This window comes from Peromyscus maniculatus, chromosome 3 (assembly GCF_049852395.1).
Source record: "Peromyscus maniculatus bairdii isolate BWxNUB_F1_BW_parent chromosome 3, HU_Pman_BW_mat_3.1, whole genome shotgun sequence".
In the NCBI taxonomy this organism is placed as follows: Eukaryota; Metazoa; Chordata; class Mammalia; order Rodentia; family Cricetidae; genus Peromyscus; species Peromyscus maniculatus.
In genome coordinates this window covers 85841408-85868228 of record NC_134854.1, presented here as the reverse complement: position 1 = coordinate 85868228, position 26821 = coordinate 85841408, and the positions used below count along the sequence as shown (strand labels likewise).

Sequence of the window (26821 nt, the reverse complement as noted above, 5' to 3'; positions counted from 1 at the left end):
AATAAGCCAACAATTACCAATCACAATGATAGTCCCTTCAGAGGAAACATCTCCATTCAAGTTTCACACTATTCTTCTAATGAGTTCTAAACACAGTGTCAAAACAAACAAATATAAAACCAAAAAAAACATCAAAGAAACCCTCTGAAACTTTAAGCAAAAGGTACAATGCTTCATACTGTGGAACCAGCAGGTCTACTAAAGGACTACAGGACATCTCAGGACAGTAGTTAGAATCCCTAGGTGTGAATAATAAGGACAGTAGTATTGTATTTAAAAAATAAGTGGAAAATGTTTTAGCTACCAGAAAACTGGGATCTATTGGCAGTGTCATTATAGTTTAGAATAAGACTGATAGGAAATTTGAGAATTAGAAAAGATAATGACCAAATTAAGAACATAATGATTGAGTTTGTTATGAGATTAGAATCAGGCAATGAAAGAATTAATGAACTGAAGCAGACCAGAAGTAGTAGAATAAAAAAGAAAGAAAGAAAAGAAAATCTCAAAGTGAGAAGAGATAGAAGTGAGAGGCAAAAAGACAGAATCTGAGAACTTGTAATACTGTGAAGCAGGTAAAGACCCAGGGACTAACATTCACTCATGATGGCTGTGCAAAACAGTACAGCTATTTTGAGAATCACTTTCACATAGCTGGTAGAGAGTTGGGGCATTCATACACAAGTCAAGATCACCTGCTTTTGAGCAATCCACAGAAATGTATCTCCTACAAAGATGTTTATTTCTATGACTTATGTGCATGCTAGAGGGTACTCTGAGCAAATTATACGTCTAAGAATATGAACAGGCTCATGAGAATAACCATATCTGGATGTATTCTAAAAATCTCAATGCCAATCAGCATGGAAAAGAGAAATACACTGTGGTGTACTAATGCAATAAAATATCAAATAGCTTAAAATGTAAGGCACTGGAATAAAACATTAACATGAATACATTTTTAAGAGAATAACTGAAGTAAAAAAAAATTCCTAAAACAACAGAGCTTAATAGCATTTATAAAATATCCCTAACCGGGTATAATTACATTATTTAAGCATCCAAGCTTTCATAGTGGACACTCTATAAAGAAAGTCAACACTCTTATGGTTAAACCTAGGATGCTGGGGGAAAAGCGATCAGAAAAATGAGAAAGGGTAAGTGATTCTTGTAGTAATAAGAATTTCTCCCCTTTCGATCTAGGCAGACACTCATTAATGGTTCATGGTTTTTTTTTCTATATGCATGATTCTCTTATTTACATCTTTTATTCTGTGATAAAATACCCTGATAAGCATCACTGAAGGGAGAAAGGGTTTATTCTGGCTCCTAATTGACACTATCCTTCATAGTTGTGGGTAACAGTAAGTATGGGGAGAGGGACCAGATAATGGAGTATACAGAAGCCTTGTTACAGCTTATTGCTTCTTTGGTACAAAGCTTCTGTGGAAGATAACCTGCCAAAGTGAGTTCCAGGAGAGGCACAAAACTACACAGAGAAACCCTGTCTTGAAAAAAAACCAAAATACAAAAAACACACAAACAAAAAATAGCAGATTTGCTATTGCCCAGATGATTGGAGTTTGTGGCTTGTTCCTATGTAACCTATATTTTCAAAGTTTAAGTATGTAGCTCTGAGTCTTCTACTATCAGGATGGAGGGAGAAAGGGGAAGCCACAAATTCCTGCTGTTAAAATTCATTTTCCAGCAATTAGTTTCAAAGAATATTAATAGGACTTGAGTCTAAATTGATGCAAACCTTGTCCGTGATGAAGTGAAAACAAATTGCAGAACTCAATAAGCTGATCATTTGTGTGACAGCTTCTCTAGGCGTAGGGTTCTGTGACTAAAATAACAACTCCCACAGAACGTCAGCCGTTTACCAGTCTGAGGACATTAGCTTCATGATCTGTAGGCCTACCCATAGAAAAGGGTATTGCAGCGCTTGGGGATTTTTATATTATCAAAGATTTATTCACATCACTTGTAACATCATTTGATAATAACTTCATAATTCTGAATTTGTATTCAGTCACTTAAAAAATCTCGTGCTAATTGCTCAGTTGATTCACAGTACTGCATGTGCCTTGCAGATTTTGTAGTTAATTCCCACTTTAACTCTTGCTGCTCACAGAGGTTTGTTTTAAGTATTTTTTTTTTGATAAGTACAATTTGCAAGCTCTCCTGCCAAAGCTTTATCAAGGGTTATTAGGAGCTTTCATAATGCATAATTTCACAGAATGTCAAAAAGGCCCAAACCAGGAACAACTCACTAGAAATGCCTCAGAATTCTGCTCACACAAAACTCAAAGCCATTATGGAGAGAATGGGAATATTTCTTAATGGCTTCTTCAAAATGTTTTGCCATAAAACATGCTCTTGGCTGTAGCAAACAAGAGTTGTCTTTATGCATGGCAGGAGCAAACATTTTGCTTAGTGATGACACATTCTACTCTGATATATGCAGAATTAATGACCACCATTCCCCTTGGGAAAAAATCTCATTATCTGTTATAGAGAATACATGAGTATTTTGCAAGTTCAAAAAGGCAGAGATATGGAATTTGTTATTAAAGAGATCAGGATAAGAAATCCAGGATAAGAAAACAAAAGTAAGGAACAGCTAGAGAGTAAGGAGCCATGCCAGGGTTATGAAGGAGAAAACCCCACAGCCCAGGGAAGAGAAGAGCAGATGTAGCAAAAAAAGAAGAAAAACATTGTCAAGGGAAGGCTTTGTCCAAAGATCTGACAGAGGAGCAGCTGCTTCCCAACATGAACCTGAACTTAGTTTCTGTGTGTGTGTGTGTGTGTGTGTGTGTGTGTGTGTGTGTGTGTGTGTGTGTGTACATGGAGTATGTAGTGTTTGCGTAGATGTAAGTATGTATACCACATGAGTACCTGTTGCCTGTGGAGTCCAAAGGAGTATGCCGGATCCCCTGGACCTGCCTCTACAGATGGTTGTGAGCTGCTGTATTGCTGGGAACCAAACCCAGGTTCTCTTCCAGATCAGCCAGTACTCTTAACCACTGGGATATCTCTCTTGTCCTGAGCTTAGATTTTTTTTCAAGTCCTTGCTTTCATATATGTGTGTGTGTGTATCCAGACAATAAGATTCAATTATTAGTAGCAAAAGTAAATTTAAATATATATGTATAATCCTAAAATGTTATAAATCACTTCTGATTTCTATTTTGTGCCCAGTTATTTAAATGGGAAAAAAAAAAACCTTTAGGTTGGAGATAAAACTATCAGTGTGCAAAGTATTTCTTTTTGAAAATGAAATGCTTGATTTCAGATATTGTTTTCAAAAATAGCGTAACCATATATGTGTGTGTGTGTGTGTGTGTATGGCCTTAGAATCTAAATGGAGAACGAGCAAAGTTTATTTCTTTACATGAGAATGTGAACTAAAAGCAGGATTCTGTAACTGGAGATGAAAGTTTTCCAGGGCCCAAGGCAATTACAACAGTGGTCAGCTGCTTGTTGCTCCTGACTAGCTTCCGGAGCTTGTACTTTCAAGTGCATGGTAGGGGAATGAGGGGTCATGAGGCACGTGCTCATCACGTTTAAAAACACAGCTTTCTGAGCTTGCTTTTTGAATTAAGAGCTGAGGAGTAGCTCTGTACGATCTACATTTCTTTCTATTGTTAAATTAACACCGAATTTCTAAGTGCCTTCTCACATACAAAGTCAACTGGAAGAGTTTATAAAGGCCAGCAGGGCAGGTAACTTTGAGAGTTCCATTATCTTCAGGAAACTGAACAAGCTCCCATTATGAGAGCCAGCATCCTGTTTCTGTACAGAGAGATGGGCTATACCGGATGACAGAAGCTGGAAGCTCATCTGTAAAGACCTTGACAACTTTTGACTCCAGAATGACAGTGATATTTACAAATTCTAGCTGATGAGGTTATATTTTCATTATGATATTGTAAAGAAAATTTAATGATAAAAATTTATGATAAGACCTATTCCCTGTCAGGATACAGAAGCACTTAATAAACATAAATTGTGGCTAATTGAATATTGAATATACCAAAAGTACATGCAAATATTAAGATCAAAATCCAAATAAAAAATTTTAAAAGTATATTAGGATTAGTGCCATCTCTAACCAAATCAATGAAAGTTACAAAGAAATTTAAAAAATTTATTGGATCACTCATTTGAGGCATAATTCCAAGTACAAGCTAATAGTAAAGCAATAAATAATAAATGAATGAGCATCTCTCTTCCTATAAGTCTATGCAATAGTGAATGGGCATACAAAAAAAATCATCATTCAGATTATATGGAACACATGTTATTTCTGGCAGTGTTTTGATGTGCTATTACTGTGATAAGACCATGACCAAAATAAACTTGGGGAAGTAAAAGGCAGCTTTAACTTATACATCCCAATCACAGCATATTATTAAGGGAATTTAGGGCAAGAACTCAAGACAGGAACCCACAGGGTAGAGTGGAAATAGACACCACAGAGAAACGCTGTTTACTGGCTTGTTCCCCACAACTTGCTCAGTCTTCTTTCTTCTACCACACAGGGCAGGACCAATGCTGGGAGTGGCCCTATATAGCCCCATCTCTAGGGGGCTGGTCTCCTGCACACGAACCATTACTCAGGAAAATGCCCCACCGATTTGCCCAAAGGCCAATCTGATGGGGACAGTTCTTCAACTGAGGCACCCCTTTCTCAGACAACTCCATCTTGTGTCAAGTTGACAAGAGAGAAAAAGGAAAGAGAAACAACAGACACAAAGCAGCCAGCACACACGGTAAGGAGTGCCGAGCAGGACAGCTGAGTAACCAGGGCAAGGCATATGTGAGAACGGGTCGTAAGAGCCTCTACAAACATGGCGTTCACTACAGAGGATCAGTGCTTATACTATGGGTGTGAGTTTCTGCGATATCTTTGAGAGAAAAGACATTGAGTGTTTGGAGCTAAGGGCATAAAAGCCTTTCTTTGTGTAGTGTAAAGCTTGAGCAGGTTTTGGGGGCCATTGAGATGAGTTTAGTTGTTCTTTCAACAGTGATGGCAAGCCATGGAGTTATAAAGCAGATGGGCTCTGACTAGAGGAAGGACACGGTGTGATATGTTTTAACAACTAATTAGACCATGGGCATTTACTATTTAGAACTGGCTAGAAGAAGCAAGAGAAGAATTTACTAGATCAATCATGACTCACCAGAGAATTCTAGGCATTTTTTTAGATGCAAAGCTGCTAGAACTGGTCATTTTGAGTAGGATTTTAAGTGCTCGAATAGAAGTTATCATCCCAGGCTCCTAGAGATTTACTACACAGGCTCAATGTTGGGAAGAGGGTGGACTTCTGAGAGTCTCAATCAAAGCTTTGTTCTTGGAATATATCATGATAATTCTATTAGAGGAACTAAAGCTTTGAGTCAATAGAGGAAAGTCCTCAAGGTGAATGTTCAATACAGAATCAAAGACAGGGTTTTGTAAAGACCCAGAGCACTGAATACAAAATTAAAACACATTCAGAGTTAGTATCAGGGAAAAAAAAGATGTGTACTTGTATAAAATCCTGACACAATCACTACTTATCATTTAATAGAAAAATAATATGTATTAGAAAAGATAATAACCATTAAAATCATCATACAATTTGGAGCTTAGATACTGAAAAGACAAAGTTTAATAGCAAACACTGACAGTGAACTATTTACTTTTGTTTTCTTAAAATACCTTTGGAAAATTCAAATTAGAATAAGAAAAACAATTTCATTTATCATTTATCAGATTGGCAGCCGTGAAAGGGAATGCTAATGTTTCTGAGCAATCTGTGAGGTAGGGGCTTCTCAGATACCACTTAGTCAAATTCATGTTAAAAATGGAATGAGACAGGAGAAGCACCATGAGTTTGAGGCCAGCCTATTACAGAGTGAGACTTTGTCTTCCTGACCACATAAACCCAAAATATGAAGCTAAAGGTTTTTCCATAACATAAATTTGCAATCAAAAACTGAATGCCTCCTAATGCTCTTTTAGTTTGGGCTGCCATTCCATATCCCAGGAAAAGAATCCCAAACAAATCTACAAATGTATTTGAAAGAGAACTCACTTTGAGTTTCCCAGGGGACCAAACAAAAATGGAAACATCCTAAATGCTCCTCGAGCTGGATTAGAAAGTTTGGAAAAGCCTAAGAGACTTTCAGAAAGTCTGTTGTATGACTGTTCAGTGCCTCTAAAGCCCTCACACAGCCATCTGCTCAGAGCTGGGCTGCAGGTCATTTTTATTAGAAGTGAGAATCTCAGTTTAAGAATTATTTGTATCTCTTTGTGTGGTGAGAGATTCAAAATATCATTGTAATAAAATTGCTTTCATTAGCATCCCGACATAGTTTGATAAGTGAAAAATAAAAATGTCAAGTTGTAGTGGTTAGAATGCGAGCAGTTGAATACATCCTGTGAATAAGCTAATGGATGTCTGAACTGGCTATAAAATTTATTCATTAAGTAGCTGAAAAATCATTGCTCACATCTCTTAGGTGAAAATTCTCTCATTATGTGATAAATTTAATGTGCATATTTGTAAATGGGAAGAAAAAGCCCCAAACTACCCACAGCATTACATATGCTTTAAAAAGTAATATGTAATAATATTGTAAACATTATCATCAACAAACATCCTATAGGATGTAATCTGTATGAAATACTTTTAAATGATTTTGTATTTTGTATTTGTATAGTTCTGTTTATATTTGTATAGTTCTATTAATTTGGGACTATAATTGCCTCAAATTTTATAGATACAGAAAATTAGTTTAGCTATTGACAGACACTGTTATACTTTGTATGTGTTATGCTCATATGCATACCTGTTTATCTGAGTGTAATTGTGTATGGGAATGTTTGCACACACAGGTCAGAGGTTCACATCAGGTGTCTTCCTTAGGTGCTCTCTGCCTTATTTCCTGAGATAGGATCTCCTACACTGGCTATCTAATGAGTTCCAGAGACTCACCTGTCTCTGTCTTAGTCCTGGGATTGTTGACATTTGATGCTGTACTTGGCTTTTAGGTGAGTGCTGGGGATTTAAACTCAGGTTCTCATGCTTGTGGGGCAGGAATTTTACCCAGCGAACAATCTTCCTGATCCATACACTGTGAATCTTACATCACCATCAGCTACAGGACTCTGCAAATCTCATGACTTGCAGGGAAATTGTATTTGGCTTTGCTAATGTTTTTTTCTACCCTATTTAAATTTTTGATATTGAATGTGGAATCAGGTTTTCACTAAAAGATGTGAATAAATGAGTCTAAAGCATGAAGGAGGGGCCAAAATTGGAAAAGAATAAACAAAAAACAAAACCCCTTTACACTAAGTGTCTCATCACTCTTGTTACTCCATCACATCTTCAGTTTTCAGAATGCTCTTGTGTTTTTATTGCTATCATAAATGAGGGAGAGCTAGAATTTGAGAACAGACTAGATAATATGCTAGAATTAACACTAGAGAGAAAACTTCAAATATGAATCCATGTGTCTGATGCTAAAGTAGGAATTCTTGCCCACCAATTAATTTATATTGCCTCCATCAACTCCTCCAACTGTCTCCATGTGAATGTACATGCCTGTCTGGCAGAAGAGCTAGAAATGGCATGGGGACAGAGAGAAAGAACTTGGGGTAGTCTTTTAGCACATGGTAGGATTAGATTCCCTACTCTGTACCTTTTACACACCGAATTTAAAATACTGCCCACCTTTCTACAGCTTTCAAGTCACATTTCAAATTTAGTGAGTTGTTTGGGAATAAAGGCTATTTTACAGTAAATTCATCTGAAATCCTGTCTGAACTTCCCTCAATAAACTAGAGCAGAGACTCTTGAAAATACAGATGCTGTGATCCCTTCTCTAAGAGTCCTTCTATTCCTGGGCAGTGGCAGATGACACATGGCAGCCCTAACTACACCTGTCCCTTTTAGTTAAGATCCACTATCAGTCTTTTCTTTGGAGTATTCTGACAGTGTCTGGTTGCCGAGAGGTTTCCACCGGGATGACATAGAAGCAATGCCTGACTCTCCTCCTGCTTGTATCTGCACATCAGTTGCTTGCAGACCCCTAAGCACTGGCCTAATTGGATAGACAAAAAGTTTCTCTTGCCACGGTCATTTTTTTTTTTTCCTGAACAAAGATAGTCTTTCTTTCTTTCTTTTTTTTTTTCTAAAAAAGAGGCTGAATGGGCTGAAGTAAATGATGATTTTGCCAGCCTAGTCTAGATACTTTGTAGAAGCTACTCTGACCATGGCAGCTGCTGCTCTGCCTGATCGGAAGGCTTTCAGGCAAAGGTGACAGGTTTTCTATTTCTGGTGAGCTGAATGCCTCTTCCTTTTGATTCTATTATCAAGCACAGTGGGAAACTTAAAAGGGAAGCTGTCCTGCTCAGAGGGCAGAGGCAGCAGACTGGAAGCCAGATATTTAAAAGCCAGAAAAAAATTCGTAGGGATTTCCAGGAAAAAAAAAGAAAAAGAGAAAAAAGTGTAGACTCCTGAACTTGAAGCTATAAAGACAATATTCTCTTTCCCAAATGAATGAATAAATAAATAAATATAACTAGAAATGTCATCAAAATCAGTAATAAGATACCTAAAACAACAGTGCCTTTGGCACTCCTACGAAGAATTATGTGGAACTAGACTACAGTGTTGAATTAATTATGGGAGCTACATCTTAGAAACTTAGAAGAAGGTTCTTATCATTTACTGGACAATATAAGGGTTTATGGACTCCAGCCTCTGTTGTTGTGGCTTGTTGTATAATCCTCTGAAATGTCCAGCCTCAAGCCAATCCTAATACTTACCCTGACTTTTAGATTATTTATTAGATAAAGTGAATGTCTTTAAGTATGATGAAGCCGGGTGGTGGTGGCACACGCCTTTAATCCCAGCACTTGGGAGGCAGAGGCAGGTGGATCTTTGTGAGTTCAAGGCAAGCCTGGTCTACAGAGCGAGATCCAGGAAAGGCGCAAAGCTACACAGAGAAACCCTGTCTTGAAAAACCAAAAAAAAAAAAACAAACAAAAAAAATGAGTCTAGGTTCTGTTTGTCCCTGCATTTCTTAAAACATATTGTAAAAATGTCCCCAAATGTGGTAATACATACACTGAAAGACATTTTAATTCTTTGGACTAATGACTAAGGTCATTCTTAAAATTATGAAAAGACTCACAGAACAAAGGTGAGATATTATTCAACCCTGTTTTTTTTTCTTGATAGATGACCATTTTTTTCATTCTCTTTAACTTTAAATAAGCCAAAGACTTTGCTTTCAAATGCATATTGGTTGCTTCTTTATCTGCCTTGAGCCCCAGACCATTCATATTCAATACTTCATTTCCTGAAGTGCTTTATTGACCATGATCTTGGAGATTACATTTGGTTCCATGCAACATTATAGTTATTATTTTTAATTGAACTTCAGAGTACATTGCTCAATGTAAGAATCAATGAGAAAAAAAATTATTCTGAACATTTCACTGTGCCAATTCAAAAAGCATGCCTTATGCAATGCTTTAAAAAAAGAGAGAGAAAGAAAAGAAAACCTCTAAACATATAAAAGGAAGAAGGTGGAAAATTCTAGAAACTGCAAAATCAGGGCTGGAGAGATGAACTAGGGGTTTAAAGTGGAAGACCCTAACCCTGCAGGCTTACAGCCCCCAAGCCCCAGGAGAATAAGGAACTAAAAAGAAAACTAGTTCCAAGGGCAACCTGACTCAGCCATTATTCAACCACCCTTGCCACAATGTAACAATGTAAAGAGATCTCTGTTATTAAGAGATGTGCTCAACTGTGACTGGGATAATTGCAAGTGTTCCAGGAAGGACCACTGTGACCTTTGTGTAAACTCCACTCCTGCCCTGATACCCCCTTGAGGTTTCAGGAAATATGTGCATGCCGACATGACTGTACCCACCCTGTGATCAGGCCATGATCTTATGAAATTAGCCTCTAGACATAAATAAATCGAAATGAAATTGTATGGGAATTGTAATCTTTTGGCTTTTGTGGGTTTTTCCTTTAAAAGTACCCATGTGATTGCAATAGGCGCAACTCTTGCTCTCAGGACAAGAGTAGCCTGTCTGTACAGTTGGTTCAATAATCCTCTTGCTGTTGCATCAACTGGACCGGAGTCTGGGTTCTTGGGGCACCCACCTGAGAAGGTAGACCCTGGGTCTGGGGTCTATCAAAAGTAGTTGCTGCTCTTATACAACTGGGGTTTGGTTCTCAGTAACCACACAGCAGATCACAACCATCTATAACTCCAGTCCCAGGAAGTCTTATGCTTTTCTTCTGTCCACATACATACATGGATACACATGTACATATTAATATAAAGTAAGAAACTATAAGGTTTGTGCTTTTACAGTCATCCCCTAGACCTCCTTAAATCCCTGGGTGAAAGGTTTGAAACATGCAGGAAACACAAGACTAATTCAAACACCATGGACTCAGTGCTAGTAAGCTAAAATAATTATTCAGAAGTTTATGAGGAGATATTGCAGACACACAGTGAATCCCTGACCTGTTATGTTTCAAATGATAATTAAAAGGCCATGTGAATGCTGTTCTGGATATAGCTACATTTGCTTTCTTTCTTTGATGACCTTTTCCATTTCCAAGACCTCTAGGCAAGAAGGTGATTCCCCTGCCTCCCATTTCTCCAGTGGGAGAGCTGAATGTCAATAGCAGACACGTGGGGCAACTCTCCCCAGACTGTTGCATGTGGGAGGCACCTCTATTCATTTCCCAACACCCCATAGGACCATTTAGTAGAATGGAAAGTGATTTGATTAATGCTTTACTACTTGTTAAGATCTGTCATCATAACTTAGAATGGAACAGAATTTTTTTTTATTTTATGATTTAATTTATTTTTACATATCAGCAATGGATTCCCTTGTTCTCTCCCTCCTGCCCCCCACCCCCGCCTTCCCCCCAGCCCACTCCCCATTCCCATCTCCTCCAGGGCAAAGACTCCCCTGAGGATTGAATTCAACCTGGTAGATTCAATCCAGGCAGGTCCAGTCCCCTCCTCCCAGGCTGAGCCAAGTGTCCCTGTATAAGCCCCAGGTTCCAAACATCCAGCTCACGCACTAAGGACAGGTCCAGGTCCCACTGCCTAGATGCCTCCCAAACAGTTCAAGCTAATCAACTGTCTCACTTATCCAGAGGGCCTGATCCAGTTGGGGGCTCCTCAGCTATTGGTTCAAAGTTCATGTGTTTCCATTCGTTTGGCTATTTGTCCCTGTGCTTTTTCCAACCTTGGTCTCTCAACAATTCTCGCTCATACAACCCCCCCTCTTTCTTGCCAATTGGACTCCTGGAGCTCCACGTGGGGCCTGGCCATGGATCTCTGCATCCGGTTCCCTCAGTCATTAGATGAGGCATGACAATTAGGGTGTTTGGCCATCCTATCACCAGAGTAGGTCAGTTCGGGCTGTCTCTCGACCATTGCCAGCAGTCTATTGTGGGGGTATCTTTGTGGATTTCTGTGGACCTCTCTAGCACTTTGCTTCTTCCTATTCTCATGTGGTCTTCATTTATCATGGTCTCTTATTCCTTGTTCTCCCTCTCTGTGCTGAAGGAGTCAGAGGCAGGAGTATCATGAGTTGGAGAACAGAATCTTACTAAGGGGTAACTTTCTCTTTGGTAAAGGTGTTTTGTCAACTTGACACAAACTAAAGTCATTTTTGAAGAAGGAATCTTAATTGACAAAATGCCCCACCAGATTGGCTTGAGGGCAAGCCTTGGTGCATTTTCCTGATTTGTGAATGATATGGTGTGACAATGCATTATATTAAAAATATCTGTTACATTCTAAGAGACTGAACCTTTTGCTGGACTTCACAGCCAGAGTTGATTATACACCTTAAAGTCACTTAACACTTTAGACAGCTATCCTACTGTGTACTAAGCCTGTTTGTTTAACCTGCCTTTAAGAGAACATTGCAACAGCCAAGCTTATTTGCCTTGGATTTCCCATATAATCAACTTTCACAATCTAAAGTAACACATAGCTATAATCTTAAGTTATGTACTCTTCCATGCTCCCAACCTAGAGTAATGCATGTTCATTTTCATGAATATTATGATAATCATTTGCTGGAGAGAGAAAAGAGACTGAAAGTGGCCTTACTTAAAAAAATATCCACCATAAAAGTTGAAATCAGCTTTCAAATATTGTTTGATAGTGTTTATTTGTTTGTTATTTGGGTCAAATTTTATACATTGTAAAAAGCTCTGTTAAAGATTTCTGTAAAGTAGTCTTTATTCCTCCCCCTTCATGTTTCTTTTGTTCAATAAAAGAGAAGGGAAAGACCTTTGTCAGGGACAGAAACATTCAGAGAGACCCACACAGACACATGGGAGCAGATTCAAAAATAGCCTTCAGGCAGGCATAGATAGAGGTTCCTATAACAGGCAGGAATGATGAAAGCCACAGGGAGAAAGAAGTAGAGAATTCGAATTTGGGCTTGCTCTCAGTTAAAAGAGTACAAGGGGAAGACCTTGATTTCTTTCCTGAATACATAATTAGTGACTCTGAGTTTGTTATCAATGAGTTTAAACTGACAACAATGTAGAGGCCCCAGCTCACTGTGTGTGGTGCCACCCTTGGGATGGTGGTTTTAGGTGCTGATTTAGCTCAGTAGTAGAGCACTTGCCTAGCAAGCACAAGGCCCTGGGTTCAGTCCTCAGCTCCAGAAAAAAAAAAGAAAGAAAGAAAGAAAAAGAAAGCAGGCTAGGCAAGCCATGAGGAGCAGGCCAGTAAGCAGCACTCCTCCATGACTTCTGTTCATTTCTGCCTCCAAAATCCTGCCTTGAGTTCCTGCCCTGACTTCTCAAGATGACAGACTGCAAGTTGTCGGTAAATAAACCATTTCCTTTTTAAGTGGCTTTTGGTCAGGGTTTTATTGTAGCAGCAGAAACTCTAAGTAAGACAGATGTGTTCTAAGACTGTAGCCTCCAGAAGAGGATAAAATCACTCTAGCATTGTTTCTTACTGAAAGGGGAAATCCAGTTATTCCATCCAACATCATTTTGAGGTTGATTTTCCCTTTTGCACTGGAGATTTTAACATGTAAATATACTGTTGAAAGTTTCCCAATCCATGACCATGCAAACTGGGCTTGTCTGACTGTTGATGATAAGCTGTGAAATGCTGCATACGGAGGGCTGAGGTTCCCTTGGGCAACCAGGCATTTTTAGTGATATATTGTGTACCATAATAAACTTGCCTGGGGATTGGAGGACAGAGCCAGCTACTAGATTAGACATAGAGGCTAGACAGTGGTGGCACACACCCTTAATCCTATCACTCAGGAGGCAGAGATCCATCTGGATCTCTGTGAGTTCAAGGCCACACTGGAAACAGAGCCAGGCAGTGGTGGCATATACCTTTAATGCAAGTACCAGGAAGCATACACACCTTATGCTTCCCAGAAAGTGACATGGCTGGATGGAAAAAGGTTTATATGGCATGAGGAAACAGGAACTAAAGCCAATCAGCTGAGGTCCTTTTGGGTGAGGACTCAGAGGCTTCCAGGCTGAGGAAACAGGACTGGCTGAGGAGTTGGTGAGGTGAGGTTGGCTGTGGCTTGCTCTGCTTCTCTGATCTTTCAGCTTTCACCCCAATATCTGGGTCCAGGTTTTTTATTATAAGACCATCTAAGATTCAAACAACAGCCATTTATTTTAACCCTCTTATCTGGCCTAATATTCTGATGGCCACTGAATCAACCCGAAGGAGGGTGCTGGATGCTTACCAGACCTCCAGCCTCTACCAAACATGCTGCATAACATTTGAAATCTGTGGCAAAACTTTCTTCAGTTGTTCTGGACCATGTGAGGGAGAACCATCATTATGTCAACTGAGTGCGTTGATCTAGGATTCTCTTCATAAATTCAAATTTCTTCCACTTTAAGAACTGTTTTCCTTTATTCATTTACACGGGTCTCACTGTGTAGCCCTTGCTGACAGGAGAATGTGTGTAGACTCCAACTTACAGAGATCAACCTGCCTCTGCCTCCTCGAGTACTGGGATTAAAGTGTGCACCGCCATGCCTGGCATTTCTTCCACTTTGGAGGAAGTACATCAGTCAGGGTCATTTGTGCTTGTGCTCCCAAACGACAGCATTTTTGACCCATAAGGAACTAATTCTGGTTTCTGTTAAAGCACAACTGTCCTTTTACACAGATGTATAAAGGGCAGCCTTCGATGAATTTTTAAAACGAGCTCTTCACTGCTTATTTTTACCAGCTCTAAAAACAACTACCACATGTGTTGAGGGCTCAGAAGTCGAAGTCAGATCTGTGTAAGTTCCTTGTGGAAAGCTGGACACTGTGAGAAGCCAGGGCAATGTTTAAGGCCTTGAAATGACACAGAAAGATTCTACTTGATAGCTGCATAAATTTGCATGCCTGTTTTCTACAAATTACTACAGAACTCAAAATAAGTACATGCTTTTTACAGATCCTTTCAAGTCTTGGTGCACTAAGATCTCATTCTCCCACATGTAACCTGTCTCCAACGTCTGTCCATCTGCTGGGAGACTTCTGAGAGCCAGTCTGCTCCCTCTCACTCTTTGAAGAATTCTTTCCAGAAATAGATGGCCCAGTACTCAGCTGAGATTCGAGTGGACTTCTATGCAAATTCTGAATGTATTTTCCTATGTAGTGTTGGAGCTCAGGAAATAGCATCCCACAACATGGCCCTCTGGTGTGCCTAGTGCCTTGAACTAAGGAAGCTGATGGTGGAAAGGGGTGTGGCTCAGCAGTGAGGTGCTTGCTAAGCACCAGCACCAAATTTTATCCCCAGCACTTGCAAACCAAAGAGGAATGAATGAATGAATGAATGAATGAATGAATGAAGCCCCTTTTAGTTCCTTTATCTTCAAGGCTGATGAAAGAGCTATCTCTAAAGTTCCTTTTAGGACAATGAAAAAAAAAAAAAAAGACTGCAATCAACATAGACCTTCTTCCCAGCATCATATCAACCAAAGAAGATTAATTCATAGGTATTGTGGGAACAGAAACTAAAAGTGACCCACCCAGAGAGACAGTCACAGCCCATAACACCTGTTGAGCATGGCTCTAGGAGACTTCATCCACACTTCAAGAAAGGATGACCATCAGTCTTCCTTTTACTTCCCAGAACCTGTCACCACATCCTTCCTGAATGCTCAGACCTTATTTTCTTCAGCAGCTCAGAATTTTATCTAAATTGTAACCATCTGGCTATTACTTGCATTTCATGTTTCACTTTGTACACCCCCCATGGGTGTGCAATTAATAAATTTGCATGCCTTTGTCACTGATCCATCTATTACACTTTATTTCATAGATGCAAATATTAAGTATTCAGAAGGTAAAAGAAAAAACGCTCTCTCTACCTAAAGTTTACTTTTTTTTCTGGAAAAATATCCACCTTACCATCCTTATATGTAGTTCTCTTTGGACTTCCATGTAGATGTAACCAACCGTCTTATTAAATAAGAAACACAGAAACAATGTAAAAGAGAAAGCCGAGAGGTCAGAGCTCAGAGCTAAAATCTCACCCTTCCTCCTGCTGTCCCAGCTTCGCGAAAAGAGACCTACTTCCTCTCGGTTCGTATTTTTAAAGTATGTTGTTCTGCCTTCTCATTGGTTGTAAACCCAAACACATGACTGCCTCGTCACTGTCTGAATGTACAGCCCCCTAGGTCTTAAAGGCATATGTCTCCAATGCTGGCTGTATCCCTGAACACACAGAGATCTTATGGGATTAAAGGCGTGTGCCACCACCGCCACACTCTTGCTATGGCTCTAATAGCTCTGACCCTGAACACACAGATATCTATGGGATTAAAGGCGTGTGCCACCACCGCCACACTCTTGCTATGGCTCTAATAGCTCTGACCCCCAGACAACTTTATTTATTAACATACAATCAAATTAATATTTCAGTACAAATCAAAATAATATTTCAATACAATTAGATTACCACCACACTTCCAAACCTAGCCCACTGTGGAAACTGCCAGCAGTTGAAAGCTGAAAGCTACGAAAAATAATCGGATCTTTTAGCTGCCCCAGTGTCTTAAGATTCAGTTTATTACCAACTGTTGATTACAGGAAAGGTTTTGTCTTATTGTTTTTTTACACTGTTCACTAAGCTTTCAAAGTATTTATTGGCAGCTTTTATCCATTGTGATACTCCTTCATGGGTGGCAGAGGATTAGACACAGGGAATCAGTGTATATTTTTAGCTCTTATGTAACTTGATGACGTTACTTAATAGTTGTAGATCTCATCTATATCAACAAAATGAAAATAAAAATCTTGAAGGTTCCGATAAGAATTAGTGATACTCAAGCGCCAAGGATAAGAGTAACCAGTAAGTTAGCTGGCAAAGTTATCTCTGAACTCTAACAGTTATAAATCCATGATATAGTCCTTTATAATTCTGCAAAGCAACAGGGCAGCCTTCCGGATTTTATTGTTTGTTCTAATGTTTTTATTGGAGGGATTTTGTGATGAGCTGTTTTGTGTTGTGGCCATTCTGGCACTACTGAATTACCAAATGACAATTCAGTTTAAAAGTCACCTGAATTGTTCAATTTCCTGTCACACACAATGGCACATCACATTTTCCAATGCAAAATATAATACAGTCCAAATGACTTTGGCTAGAATATCACAGAAATCACAACAACTGTTTTTACATCTTTGAATTTGCAAATGACTCTGTCATTCTCTAAATATCCAGAGACAAGTAGTAGCTCTATGTTTTGGAGGTAAATTATATTATATATTTCCAACACAGTGTCTCGTTGCTTTTTCTCAATACAGTCTCTCATTTTTTTTTTCTAAGAAATCTGGTTTCCCTGACCATACAGGGTCATGCACAGTTACCTCATGTGCAATAATAATATTAACATATCTGCATGACATCTACCAGCTTAAGAGGTGATGTGAATTAATGTGAATCAGAAGAGGAAATTGTCAAAGCATTGTTACCTATCAATTCCCTTGATTATATTCAGTCAGCCCCAATGTGAACCTTTGTTCTGGGGTTGATATGAATTATATCATCTACATAGACCTTTTTTTCCTCAAGTGCTTGTTTATTTCAATCACATTTTCCCATTTTTCTCTCACATAGGATGGGAACAATCAGTAGCAAAGAAAAAACAAAACCCACAGGCATTACATAGCCAAGACTACGGATTACATTGTTTCAACAATAAAGAAATGATCCATGGCTGTCCTGAATTCCAGGTTAGATTCAAGTTGTGACAGAGATGTCTTCTACTTGTTGGTAACTATCACTTTTATTATGTAATTCTGCCTTCATTGTCACAAATACTTTTTTATGGAGTCATTTCTGTTGAAGCACTAGAATGAGACTATCTCATACACAGGTGCTAAAATTTCCTCCACTTCAGTTTCACATTCTTCAGATGAGGTGCCAGTGTCTTAGTTAGGGTTTCTACTGCAGTGAAGTATGGTGGTATTTTATTTGTACTAAAATGTGATTTTCATTGTATGTTAATAAATAAAGTTGCCCAGGGGTCAGAGCTATTAGAGCCAAAGCAAGAGTGTGGTGATGGTGGTGGTGGTGGTGGTGGTGGTGGTGGTGGTGGTGGTGGTGGTGGCCCATGCCTTTAATCCCAGCACTTGGTAGAAGAGCCAGGTAGATCTCTGTGTGTTCAGGGATACAGCCAGCATTGGAGACACACGCCTTTCAGACCTGGAGGGCAGTACTTACAGGCAGTGATGAGGCAGTCATGTGTTTGGGTTTACAATTCTCTTTTACATTGGTTCTGTGTTTTTTGTTTTAATAAGGCAGTTGGTTACATCTACAGTGAAGAGACACTATAACCATGGCAACTCTTATAAAGAGTTCTTCACTGGGGGTGGCTTACAGTTCAGAGGTTTAGTCCATTATCATCATTCCTAGAAGCATGGTGGCATGAAGGTGAACATGATGCTGGAGAGGTACCTGAAAGTTCTTCCAACACTTCTGGAATCATGTGTATGGTGTGTTCATCACATCTAGCTTGGAATTAAGATTCTCAATACACCTATTCTGCCGTAGTCTCTGTCCTACATAGGGATTTATCATCATCCCATGCCCTTTCTTTACACTCTCACACAGACCCCCACACATGCACACACAAGCACGCATGCATACATGCGCGCACACACACACACACACACACATATATATATATATATATACAGGCACACACATATACATATATGCATGTACACACACACTTTTTTTAGGGCTTTTTCAGGGTCATCAAAATATTCTAAGTTGTTCTATATAATACGAAGCTGCTTCTATGTGCCAAAGATTCTAAATGAAAACCATCATTTGTCTTACTGTTTCTATAGGATAATATCTGAGTCTAATACTATCGGAATTATTAAATACAACTTTAGTGAGAAAGAGTTACAAAGACACCTGAGCAAAATAGCACAGAGAAATGAGAAATAAAATCACACCCCATGTACATGATGCTAGTCTTGGTGGATGTCACTCGAAATATAAGGTATATGTGATAACAGATTGTGAAAAGCTTTGACCGTCTTATGTTCTCTCTCTCTCTCTTTCTCTTTCTTCTCTCTCTCTCTCTCTCTCTCTCTCTCTCTCTCTCTCTCTCTCTCTCTCTCTCTCTCTCTCTCCTTTGCCTTTTTGGGATTCATTGAAATACTTAGCTTATTATATGAAATCTTTTTGAGGTTTTTACTTTAACCAGAGCCAAAACTGAGAAAGTACTACATAATAAATATTGTGCCACTTTCTAACTCCAGATAACATACGGAAATCTTTCAAGAAAACCAATATACACTGAAAACCATTTCAACAAATACAACTAATCATGGAGAATTTTAGGGGAAAGAATTTGCTCTTAGAAAGACAGCACAGTGGGGTGCTGTCTGCTCAGTGAGTAAACAGCTCTTCTTGATGCCAGATATTTAGGGAAACACATCGGACTCAACATGCAGCCTGGAATTCACTTTGTGTGCTACTCATGCATGCAAGCAGCCTTTGTCTAGTTCCTTCTGTGATTGCAACAATACTTCTGAACAATGTTTCCTGTTGCTGGTGCTGTTCAATTTTTGCCTCACTTGGCTCCATTTCATGCTGTTACTTCTTTTGTTTTGAAGTTTTTTTTTTTTTAATTGTTTGAGAATTTCATACATTAACACAATGTGTTTTGATCAATTTCTTTTTATGAAGGCTTCTTAACCAGTGTTTGGGGGTTTAACTTTTCAGGACTCTTCATGAACTTCACTTAATAAAAGCATATTATTTAATCCAAATGTTTTCTGCTGTGTGTTTCACAATTAATTATAATATCACTGATGAAGACAAGTGTACTGTCAATTAGACTTTCAAATAACAATGGAAAGATTTATTTTAATTCAGAGATCCTAAAATATGGAAGACTGTATTTAAGCATGCAAAGAAGAGAAAAGTCATCATTATATCTTTATAGTAAACATCTAGTCACACAATCACTATGAAGTTATTGAATCGTTTTATGGAGGATAGGCAGGAATGTGCTACATTGCATATTTCATGTAAGGCAACTTCACTGAGAATATTGTTTCAAGAACATTTTGAAAGCTTTACAGGATGGCCCACTGCAGGGAAGAAAACTTCCTATGGGTTGGTGTGTTAAGCTAGCAAGGTTCTCAACATGTGGGCCACGACTCCTTTGACAATGGTTGAACAATCCTTTCATGGGGGTTGCATACAACCATTACAAAACACAGATATTTATGAAATAGCCACAAAAATAATTTTGTGGTTGAAAGTCACCACTGCTGGGAACCAGGTGCTCCCAAAGCTCCCAATAGCCTTCAGCTATTCAGAACCAGCAGCCACGTCATCACCAGCCACCAAATGAGACACACATAGCATTTAAAAAGTCCAGCCATCATGGCCCACTCTCTTACTCTGTTTCTCTCTGTGTCTCTGTCTCTGTCTCCCACAACCCCACCTTCCCAATAAATCTCTTGTGTGAGATCCCGATCTTTGCAGCATTCCTTGGCCCTGATTGAACCACCAAGTTACCCTTCCACAGACACTCTAACAACCACAACGTGAGGAAATGTATTGAAGGGTCACAGCATTGAGAAGGTTGAGAACCACTGTGCTAGAGGAAGCTTCCTGTAGGTAGGTATGCTGTGATGAAGCTCCTCTAGGCAGATGTGCTGGGATTAAGAGGCTTCCCGAAGGATGTGTGTTGTAGGCATTGTATCTTCCCCAGCACCTGGAAAACTACTGTAGGTATTCTCACAGGAACTAAGGAGTGAACACACACTTCATTAGAGATGCCATGAATCTTATTTAAGTACAATCAACCCATGGAAATAAGAATTACTAACAAATGCACACCATGTAAATGATGATTGTGCTTCTTGGGCATTTTGTACTTCTTCATATATGACCACTTATGCCTTTTGATTTTAGTTTCTAAGTTTTAGGATTATATTAATGACACAATGAAGTTTCAAATTGTGTAAATTACCAGGTAAAAAAATCAAATGGCACATTGGTCCTTAATGGCTAACTGTACTAATATAACTTAGCCTGTTAAAAGAGAGAAAAAAACATCTTCATTGTTGTTTTGCACTAACACCAAGTACTTGGTATACTTGATTAAAAAACAAACAAACAAAAAACAGAAAAGGGACTATCAGAGAAACTGGAGGCAGGGTCTGTCTGACTAATGCTTTTGCTTCCTCTAATTCAAGAAATATTTTTGAGGCTTTGCATATGGCAATAAAAACAAGGTGACATCATTCTGTAAAAGGTCCTTGTGCTGTCAATCCAGTAACACATGCCCTCACAGCTCAGTTGTCATAACGTATTTAATCTAAACCAATAAGAGTTCTGCTTATTGTTTGTTTGTTTGTTGTTTTCTGTTTCTTTTTTTGATTGAGAAGACAAAATGGCAAAGCAAATGGCTTCAGCAACTGAACTCTGAGCTGGAACTCTCTAGCTCTTTTTGGCAACATGGGCATGGGAATTTAGTTCACTCTAGTGAACCTTTCTAAATGTTTGGACTTAGTATAGCTCTTACAGTGTTTGATAAAGACAAATAAAGAACACATGGTGTTCTCTGAGCAGGTCCAGTTATGTGACAGTGCTGGTATGTCTTCCTGGTTCCCTCTAGACCTACCACAACCCTCATTTTCTACACTATGTTGTAAGGGACAAGCACATTCTGGCTTACTCAGGATGTGGCCTGACTTCTGGTGGAAGTTTTAACTGGAGGGACATGGAAAGTGCTGGTAAAGCAGTGGGAGTGTGTGGTGATATTGTGTTCCCCCAAATATTGTGCACCCTAATAAACTTATCTGGGGTCAGAGAACAGAACAGCCACTAGATACAGAGGCCAGAAAATGGTGGCACTCATACCTTTAATCCTAGCATTCCAGAGGCAGAGATCCATCTGGATCTCTGTGAGTTCAAAGCCACAGAGGAAACAGCCAGGCATGGTGACTCACGCCTTTAATCCCAGGAAGTGAGGGCAGAAAGCAGAAAGGTGTATAAGGCGCGAGGAACAGGTACTAGGTTGGTCAAGCTTTCAGGCTTTCGAGCAGCAGTTCAGCTGAGATCCATTGGGATGAGGACTCAGAGGCTTCCAGTCTGAGGAAACAGGATCAGCTGAGGAACTGTTGAGATGAGGTAGCTGTGGCTTGTTCTGCTTCTCTGATCTCCCAGCGTTCACCCCAATACCTGGCTCCCCGTTCGTTTTTATTAATGAGACCCTTTAAGATTCCTGCTACAGGAGTGAGAGAGGAACAGCTTGTGATTCGGTGTGGGGGGTCTTCCTGGTCGCGGTTTGAGCAGCAACTCTGCAATCTCTTCCTGTCCCAGCATCCACGGACCCAAGGGTTACATGACTTGCGCTGGTTCCAGCTGCTGAAGTCCCCTTCAGCCTCCATCAGACCCCACGTTTCCCGACCCACCCATGCCCAGGTGCTGCAGCACCCTTGTGGGTTCCTTTGGTGGAGTTCACTGTTCTGTGACAGTTACCTCGTTTAATCCTGTTCAGTAAATTTCCTGACACTACTAATTACTGCCTGCCTCTAGGGTTCCCATGTAATGGAGTCTCAAATTACTTTATCTATGTTTGACTGTTTACACCAGATCACTAAAATATCATTAATAAAGGTAAAAATGGGTGTTTCAAAACTGAAGTAAGTAAAGTCAGTTTCATGACTTCTTGTAACTGATGGTATATGTTTTCTTTTTCTATTTATTTATTTAATCAATTAACTAATTAATTAATTTGTTTATTTATTGGTTTTTTGAAACAGGGTTTCTCTGTGTAGCTTTGTGCCTTTCCTGGAACTCACTCTGTAGCCCAGGCTGGCCTCGAACTCACAGAGATCTGCCTGGCTCTGCCTCCCGAGTGCTGAGATTAAAGGCACATGTCACCACTGCCCAGCCATATACATTTTCTAAGAAGTAGAAATGTGGGTGAGTGTAGTTGACTAGATTTCTGTTGTAATATCATAAACATTAAACAAATCATTCCTGGGGACGTATGCTGGGGCTCTTCACCTTTTGGGTAAGTATTGGAGATCTATTCCTGGAATAAAAGATACTAGGGCAGTGGTCACATAGCCAGTTCTAGTTCAACTGTAGATGGAGCCATGGTTCTGCAATAGCCTGATGATAATGAATGCATCAAGATTTAGGAGTAACTGGGTGAACTGATGGGGTGTGGCTATCAATTTGGATGGAGAGAGCTTGTAAGATGACATAACAGAGTTCGATTTAGAAACATGCAAATAGGAAATAAGCAGGAAGGACAGTGTCAGACTGAGTCCTGTAAAGGACTAAGTAAGTGTGTGAAGGTATTACACACTGGCTGTAAACTGTGTGAGTATAAATGCTCATTCAACGGGGCACCCAGCTGCTAAGCTCACTGTAGACAGCAGGGGAAGCAAACTGCTAGCCCTGTCACTAGCTGTCTGCTCTTAGGATCTGTGCATGGCTTGGTTTGCAGCAAATGATGGGGGAAGCTGGGATAGGCGGTGGCATTACCACCACAGGAAGCACGTCCTCCAGGAACAAAAACCATTGTATTCAGCCTGGAAATGATGTTAACATGATTGGTCCTATGAAGCTCTCTCCATCAAACTCACTTTTACCTCAGTCAAAATTGAAACGTCCCTAATTCTCCAGTCCAATAGAATCCCACAGATGTCTCACTTCTCTCTCTAATCACAGCAGGAGTGGAGAGAGGCTGATTCACTACATAGGAGAAGGAGTTAAAAGGTCTGGAGGGGAGGCTTGTTGGATCTGAATTTCAACTCTGCTCTGTCATCTGTGGATGATTTGTTTCACTTTTTTTTTTCTTTTCACCTTGTGGTTGATTTGTTTTACTCATTCATATTTTGGTGGGTTAGAATAGTTTACACTCTGAATACTGAAATCACTGAAATAGATAATATATACAGTGGACTTCACAGGGGATCTGACATAGTAAATAATAAATCTTAACTGGTTTATGCAGAGTCCATCTACCAAATTCTAATCATACCTCAAGATTAGGGTCTGTGTTAGGTACTCTCTATATATTGCCAATCCTATCACATGCTAAATACTAAATAATTATGTGCCAGGCATCTGAATTTGTTAATTTGCTATAAAACTCTGTTTTTCTGTTTTTCTTTCCCTAAGAAAACCAAATCCTATGCACTAGCTTTTATGGTGTTTGTCACAGAGTTTACACGATAATAGAAAAGAGATTAGTAATAGATGTTTGTACTTCAACTGTCTATCTTTTAACTATTAGCAGCTAATTGATTATCTACACACTTAGGTTCAAACAGAAGCGTAATCACCTTTCAGTTGTAAAACATTGGTGAAATAATTATAAGTGAGAGCCTTGCTAAAATAACAACTAGAAATAAATTATAGATATGCCCAAAGAGGGAATAGGCTATTTATTTAGATTTCCTTTTGCGGATGTCTCAGATAATTTTTAAGAAAATTATGTTTAGATCTGTTAATTCATATTAAACAAGTATACAGAGAGCTTGGTATTGAACATCCAATTGTTATCAACATACCAAATAGTCTTTTTCATTCACTAATTCTGCAATTAATTTAGCCTATAAGAGACCTTTTCCAGGAAGAAACAAAGTGCTAAAGAGGCCCACTGAAATCCACAAAGATACTCCCACAATAGACTGCTGGCAATGGTCGAGAGACAGCCGGAAGTGACCTACTCTGGTAATGGGATGGCCAAATACCCTAATACCCTAATAGTCATGCCAGAAAGCCCATCCAAGGACTGAGGAATCTGGATGCAAAGATCCACGGCCAGACCCCAGGTGGAGCGCCGGGAGTCTAATTAGCAAGAAAGAGGAAGGTTTATATGAGCGAGAATTGTTGAAACCAAGGTTGAATAAAGCACAGGGACAAATAGCCAAACGAATGGAAACACATGAACTATGAACCAAAGGCTGAGGGAGCAGGCCCTCTGAATAGGTGAGACCGTTGTTTGGCTTGGTCTGTTTGGGAGGCATCTAGGCAGTGGTACTGGGTCCTGTGCTCATTGCATGAGTTAGCTGTTTGAAACCTGGGACTTATGCAGGGATGCTTGGCTCAGTCTGGGAGGAGGGGACTGGACCTGCCTGGACTGAGTTCACCAGATCGATCTCAGTCCTCGGGGGAGGCTTTGCCCTGGAGGAGGTGGGAATGGGGGGTGGGCTGGGGTGAAGGGGAGAGGGGAGAACAAGGGAATCTGTGGCTGATATGTAGAACTAAATGGTATTGTAAAATAAAATAAAAGGAAAAAAATAAAAATAAAAAAGAGACCTTTTCCTACTTTAAAAAAAAATCTATTTTGTCTTCTTAAGTATGTGTATGTGTGTGGGTCTCTATGGGGGTAGGTGTGCATGGCACCAGTGCCCAGAGGCCATTGTCATTGGATTCCCTTGGTGCTGGAGTTACAGATGGTTTTGAGCCTCCTGACATGGATGCTGGAAATCAAACTCAGGTTTCTTATAGAGCCATGTGAGCCGTCAGTCATTGAACCAACTCTCCAGCTAAACATGACAGAGAATGAAAAAATTTGAATTTCTGCCACTGGGCAGTGGTAGTGCACGTCTTTAATCCCAGCACTCAGGAGGCAGAGGCAGGCAGATCTCTGTGAGTTTGAGGCAGGCCTGGACTACAGAGTGAGTTCCATGAAAGGCGCAAAGCTATACAGAGAAACTCTGTCTCAAAAAACCAAAAAAAAAAAAAAAAAAAATTGAATTTCCAACAAGCTAGTAGAATTGTAACAAATGTCCCATATAAATAATCCCATTCACAGAATCATAAATGATAAAGTTATAAAAGACAGTCACATATATCTTTTTTTTATCTGCTAGTAGCCCCAGAAAGCCACACTAAATGCTAGATGAGCATCTATTAAACAACTGGGTGGTCTCTGCATTGATACCTCTATGTGCATCCTATTGTTCCAGGGATGGATGTGTCTGAGGGGTCCCTCTTTTTATAATGTATAGAAAACTGTAGAAAACCAGATCTAAAGTCTAAGGAAGAGCCTAACAAAAGCACATTAATGAAAACTATAGTCTACAGAAATCAAATTCAAATTCACGGAGATGGGAGGCTGGATAACATGACCATTGAATCTCTCTTAGAAATTATAGTCAAGGTTCATTTAAAAGCTATTTTTAGATTATGACACTAGTTGAGAGAAGAAAAATCAATGAAAAACAGAGGACATTCTATGAGCCCAAACCACAAGGTTAGGAGGGTTCTTACCAGTACAGTCACCACACGAAGAACCACACCCCGCATGTTGTTCTCCAGTTTCTTGTCAGTCAGTGACCCATTCAGACCCGTGACAGGATTCCAGCACCCAAGCTGAAAGGCAAAGTATCTTTGGTCACTTTTCTTTAAAGAGCAGCCCAGTCACCTCTGTGTAGACCTTGTAGAGAATTGTGTGATATATCACGGAATAACTGGTATGAAAAACTTATCTCTTTTAATAGCAAATGAAGCAATCAGAAATGCTATCTCCTGTCTTTAAATACCATCATATGGCATATGTCAGAAGCCAGCATGCTTTACAAGAATCATGGAGGACGTATGAATTAATGAGAAGTCACATATTCACCAATAACTCCATCACTCTAATGTGCTAATTGGAAGAATAAAAGTGCATGTAACCCTTGCAAAATTTCTCACTAATATAGCAGTTACTGCATAAGTTAAACTCTCCTAGAGCCTTAGTGCTGTCATTTAATTGTACAATGCTTTTAGTGAAATAAAGAGCTTTAAAATAGTAAAAACATTTTATATGGATAGAAGATCAACTACTTTTATGTAGGGGATAGTCACATATAAAGTATGTGTGTGTGTGTGTGTGTGTGTGTGTGTGTGTTTTAAGTATTCACAATACATAAAAACAATGTAATTCGTTTCTGCTCAGTGCTACTAATTTTCTTGGAATATTTTGACAACACTCTTTCCATGAAAGCCATAGGCTAATTAATCTTTATTGTTCAAAATGGTGGTTTAATGCATGTCTGCCCTCATATAGTTATTGCCTCTTGTAGTATCCAAATCTGAGGGCTATCAATTTTTTAAATTACTGCCTTCAAATGTCAGAGGAATAAAAGTTGATGAGTCTCAATTAGAACTAAGGAGGAAAGAAAGAAATGAGGAGGCTCGCATTAATGAGTGACATTTCAAGAATGAGAGAAGAGGGTATGTGCACAGTGGGAATGATGTCGGGCTTTTATCCCAATGCCAGCTCCATGA

General features: G+C 39.4%; 1 protein-coding gene across 2 annotated transcripts in view; it reads right to left on the bottom strand.

Moving 5' to 3' along the window:
• Positions 1-26821, bottom strand: part of Grid2 (glutamate ionotropic receptor delta type subunit 2) — a 1417491-nt gene that overhangs the window by 352327 nt on the left and 1038343 nt on the right. For both annotated transcript variants that reach the window (XM_042273420.2, XM_042273418.2), the window contains exon 9: positions 25820-25921. In XM_042273420.2, coding sequence (XP_042129354.1) covers positions 25820-25921 — 102 coding nt within the window. The remainder of the gene's footprint in view (positions 1-25819; positions 25922-26821) is intronic.